Source organism: Balaenoptera acutorostrata, chromosome 1 (assembly GCF_949987535.1).
Source record: "Balaenoptera acutorostrata chromosome 1, mBalAcu1.1, whole genome shotgun sequence".
Classification (NCBI taxonomy): Eukaryota; Metazoa; Chordata; class Mammalia; order Artiodactyla; family Balaenopteridae; genus Balaenoptera; species Balaenoptera acutorostrata.
In genome coordinates, this window is record NC_080064.1 from 96,088,554 (window position 1) to 96,094,018 (window position 5,465).

A 5,465-nucleotide genomic window follows, 5' to 3' on the forward strand; every position below is an offset into this window, starting at 1 on the left:
CTCTAGTTCCTCGGACATGATCTGCTCCTCTAAGGTGAACACGGCCTCCCAACAAGCTATTTCCTCTGCCTGGAACACGCTTCCCCACCCTTCACTTAGCTAACTTTTATTGATCTTTCCAGATTCAGCTTCACCACCATTGCTACATGGAGCTTCATGTAAAAACCTTATTAAAATATTATAAATATTTCTCAGATCCTTAGCTAAAAAACATATTATTCAAAGGGTATAACATTTTTGTTGGTGGTTTCATTTTTGAAAGATAGTATGTAAATAAAAACTACATCATTTTAAAATATTCCTTAGAAGTAATCACAGTAAAACAAATGACAGAATTAAGTTAATGAGTTTTTAATAACCTTTCAAGGAAGCCAAACACTTAATAATAAACCTTTACTAAAACATAGTTAAGTTTTGGATAAAATTGCTAACTGTATAAAAACAAACTTTCATTATTTGTGTCCAAACTCTTAAAAGTCAACTTCATTTTTATCTCATTATCTTTAAGGTACTGCATAAATGTGCCAAGGTCCAGCAGATTATGCTTGTTAATATCAGCAGATTTTAAAATTACCTCTAAGAGGGAAATAAATGATATTAGAGACACAGATTCGGACAAGATAGATTACAAATTACAGTGTTTAGACATTTGTATATTTATCATATGTAAATTAGATAGTCTGCCATAAATTACTACTGCCTTAGTTTTAGAGTAAAATTTCTAATACTGAAAACATAGACTCTGAGTATTAGAATTTTAGAGAACTTTAGCAATTGACTAGTCTTCTCTTCTACTCAGCCATCATGCATTTATTCATTCACTCAACAAGTATGTAAGGAACTGTTCTGAATGCTTGAGAAACAGAAATGAATCAGCCATAGCCCCAGCCCTCGAGAAGCTTACAGGCTAATAGGGAAGACACCAAAACCACTGTGATAGAAAATGTTCAAGGATCAGTGGGCAACAAAAATGTGAGCGCTCTGAAGGAGGGACGGAGGTGAAGGAAATATTCATAGAAGGGACTTGAATATTTTAATGATGAATAGCAAAAGGTGAGCAAACAAAGAAACAAGGGTATGAGAAATGTAGCAGAGACTACCAGCTGTCCACCAAAATTCCTCATCGCCTTGTAGGGACACACAGCTGGACTACATTTCCCGCCTCCCTTGCAGTTAAGCATGGTTGTGTGACCAAGATCCCATCAACAAAATATGAGTGAAAGTAATGTGTACCACTTCTAGACCTAGTTAATAAAATCCTCTCTCATGTAATCCTGCATGCTCATTCCTTTCACAGCTGAATGCAGATGATGATGAGACCCTTGAGGAGGATAAAGCCACAAGAGAGAAAGAACCTGGATCCCTGAATAACTGCAAGGTGAAGAACTGCCCCCACCAACCTCAACACCCACCAAGAAATCATGAAGAGCTTTCAATACCATGCTAAGAAGTCTGGACATTTCCCATCGACATTGTCAGTCCCTGAAGAACTTTAAGAAGGGTTATGAAATAATCATGATATACTTTTAGATACGTCATATGGTGGCAGTGTGGAAGAAGAAATGGTGAGAAGTTAAGGCAGGAAGACTGGTTGTAAGACTGTTACAGTAACTTAGCTGAGACATGGTAGAGGCCAGGGCTTACCCGAAGCAATGGGTATAGAGGGAAGGGAACTGGTTATGAGATATATTAAGGAATTACACAGGACCCTGTGATTAACTGGATGTTGGGGTAAAACAAAGGAGGCATCTGGAATGACTTGGTAGTGGAGCACTTATCCAAGACATTGATCACAGAGGGAAGCAGAGAGCCTCAGGAGGTGGGGAGAGCTAGCAATTTGTGAGTCACCCACTAAGATGATAGTTAGAGCCTTGAAAAGTAATCTTGGGGCTCACCCACATTTGAGAGGTAAGCCAAAAAAGAGTCATAAAGGGATCTGAAAAGCAGCAGTGGGAGAGCTGAGATCAAGTGCCCAAAGGGGAGATATGGGGGACTTCATCAGTGATCCATACTGCAGAAAGGCCAAAAAACAAATAACTGGAAAGAGCCCTCTGGGTGCGGCAATGCAGAAGTCTTTAGTGACCTTTCACAGAGGGAAAGAATGGAGGCAGAAGCCTCACGTCAGACAGACAACCGAAGAGTGAGAGAAGTCAAGGCAGAAAGGGTAGGCTTGGCTCCATCAAAGACCTTGACTGCACAGGAAGGAGACTGATAGGACAGTATCTAGATGGGGAGGGGGTGTGGGGAGCCAACAGGAGAACCACTGTTATTAGAGAGGAGAACTTTGAAAATACAGGACAAAGAAAGGGAATAGTAGAAGTTGTACTTTTCCTACTTTAAAGGAGATGAGAGGACAAAAGGACAGAAATATAAGTGGAAAAACCAACTCTGAAAAGGACAAAAAACACCTCTCTCCCTGAGACTGGAGGAAAGAAAGTGAGCATGAGTATAAATAAAGGTAAGATTATAGTTGATGTATTAAATTTACTGAGGCTGCCTTAAGCTCTGTAAACAATTTTAAGCATTTTTCATTTATTTGGTCATTAGTCATCATTACGATCCTATGAGACTCATATTATCCCTATATTACAGCTTAGGACACATTATGAGAGCGCCAGAAATCTGAGGGAGTTCATGCCAGTTCACCTCTATTTACACAGTGACGTAAAGGGCATGGTCAGCTACTGGAAGGCAGGAGCAAGGACCTTGTGGCTGGGATAAGTAGGGTTTCTCAACACCAACACTACTGACACTTGAGATCAGATATTTCTTTGCTATGCCATGCACTGTAGAATGTTTAGCGTCACCCCTGGCCTTCACTCACTACATCCTTCACATCACACACACACATCCCCCACTGTCACAGCCACCAAAAATATCAAATGTCTCTGAGGGACAAAAACACCCCTGGTTGAGAACCACTGGGATAAATAGAAGATAAAACTGACAGGCTGATAAAGCAGAAGACCCAGCTCTTTACTGAGAACAGAGATGGAATAATAAGATTCTGGAGCTGCATTCTGAAGGAAAGCATAATTTCATCAGTTCCTTTGCTAATTCTGTATAATGCAAAGCAAGTGCAAGAAAAAGCCTTGGACACACAGAATCCAGTGAAATCAATACATGTTATATATAATTAAGACTGGCATCTGCGATTGGGTAGGCCTCAGGGAACAAACCATCAATTTCCATCACATTGGAAATAGCATTATCCCACCCCCCATTTCTCTGACATACACTTTATAAATCCTAAGAAATATGGACTGAACACTACACGTTACTGTGCTAACTGTATGGTTTTTCTGGATTCAGTGTTCTGTGCTTTCACATCCATCATTCAATTCAAGCCTTCCAGATGGAAACTTATTAAATACTATTTTCTCTTACTGAATTTAATTCAGTCACCTCACAAGGAAAAGGTTTCTACAAAACCTGGTGTCCCCGTCCCCTTTTCAAACACACGAGCACACACGCTGCTGATGAAGCTGATAGTCTCTCAGAGCAGCTTTAAGTAAAACAAACACTTTTTTTTTTCACTCTACTGGGTCAGTTGGTTAAATGTACAGCTGTGGAAATGAGGATCCTCTGAAAACATAATAGTGAGTATTGATATTGTCATGTGTTAAGCTTAAGGATAACTCTATACTACAGTGTAGGGTATAATGTTATAGCGTAGTATAGCGATTTCTACAGTGTTAGGTTAAACTGAAACTACGTGGTTGTAATTAGTGTGTTAGTATCAGAGCATCTCCCTCTCCCTGCATCCGGAGTAGCAAGTGCACACACTGGAAAGCCCCAAAAGGGCTCCGCGGTGAGCACTCGCCCTGCCGTGCCAGCCACATCTCCCAAGCGATGGGATGCCCTTGGGCAGCGCTCAGGAGGAGCCATCGAGAGAGACCCTTGGGGTTTCCACGAGGCAAAAACGAATTTGGGCCCAAGCCTAGGCAGTCGGCTCACTGCGGGGGTTTCGTTAACACCGCAGGAACGCCAAGCGGGCCTTTTACGTTTCGACGGCTTGGACCCCATTTTTAGGCAAGATGGGAACGGCTTCTATATGTCTCACCGCAGCAGCTCACTAACAGGACACAAGCGTGTGGAAAGTGCTCCAACAGCGGGGCAACTCTGAGTGAAGCAGTTCACACGGAAAGAACGTCTGGGCCCCGAAGGGTGCTCACAGGGCTGCAGGGGTCTTCTCCGCCCCCACCCCCATATCACCCCAGCAGGGCCTCCAGCCTCGCACTCTCCCTGCGGCGTGAACGCACCGCGGCCCACCTCCCCGTCCTGGCCGGGAGGGATGCCCATAGCTTCCAGTCCTTTCTGCAGTTCGACGATGTCCACCATCCCGTCCCCGCGGCGGTCCAGCTTCTGGAAGAGCTCTTCAAAAAGGCTATCGGGTTCGTTTTCCTGGCCAGCCACGGTGGGCAGCAGGAAGCCCCCTATGCCGCGCGGCATGGTCACGCAGCGCCAAGGGACCCCGAAAAGTGGGAGAGCCCCACCCGCAGGCCGAGCCGCTGCGGAGCCCCCGCGGGAGCGGCTGCTGCCAGCGGGCAGCGTAGCAGCTGCCCCTGGAACGCGCGGTCCTATGCCTCCGGCTTCGGGGCCAGCGGGCGAGGAACGCCCCCTTCATAGGCAACAACACTGGTTCCGGATTTGCTTCTGCCAGACTTGGCTGGGGGCTGCTTGGAACCACCTTCTTTTTTTTTTTTAAGGTTAACGTTTGGCTGGGAATTCCCAGACAGCGCAGTCTTAATTCAAACTCCAAAGTGGCTGAGGTTAGTCCCATTGTTGTGAATTTTTAGGGGAGATTTTTTTCAGTTTTGTGCTCAGAGCCAAGGTTGGTGTAGATCAGCCTCCATGAAGCTACCCTGGACCAGTTCTCTCTCTTCCTCTTACTAGACCAAAGCTTCATCTCCTCTTTTCATGGTTTGTTGAAATCCAAACCCCTTAGTAACAAAGGGAGAAAATATTAGGACTTCTTTTTATATTTATAAAAGTAAGGGAAAAAATAAACTTTCTAATATTTAACATGAATTGACAATTGCACATATATACAATATTTAAATAAGTGTACCCAAAATGAGGGTGGATGAACAAAGAAATTTACTCTTGTGTAATGGAAGTGATCACCTGGTCAGTGGGTCAGTGAGCTACTTGAAAAATTGGCGAGAAAATCAGCAGCAGTCAAGGAAAGCCACCAGAAGCACTGCTCAAACCAAACAGACCAGTCACAGCAGTGGAACAATGGAGACCAGCACTGAACACAGACAGGAGACCAGCTGATGCCAAACGGCGTGCTCTAATAATCTGCTCAGGCAGTTTGTTCCTTAGTCCCAATGCTACAGAAGTCACAAGTAAGCCACATCCCTCCCTCAGACCCCTGGACGCTCTCTTAGGGAGAGAATTAGTGAGCAATCAGTGAGCAAAAGGAAGTAAATACTATCTAAAGGAGCTAATTCTAAGCTTAA

At 44.0% G+C, this 5,465-nt stretch overlaps 1 protein-coding gene across 1 annotated transcript; it reads right to left on the reverse strand.

Annotated features, from left to right (window-relative positions):
• Nucleotides 1-427: 427 nt before the first annotated feature.
• Nucleotides 428-4,452, reverse strand: LOC103013861 (mitochondrial adenyl nucleotide antiporter SLC25A24-like). The gene is made up of 2 exons (XM_007169632.2): nucleotides 4,263-4,452; nucleotides 428-576 (listed from the first exon to the last, which is right to left on the reverse strand). The coding sequence occupies exons 1-2, from the start codon at nucleotides 4,450-4,452 to the stop codon at nucleotides 428-430; spliced, it is 339 nt and encodes a 112-aa protein (XP_007169694.2).
• Nucleotides 4,453-5,465: the final 1,013 nt, after the last annotated feature.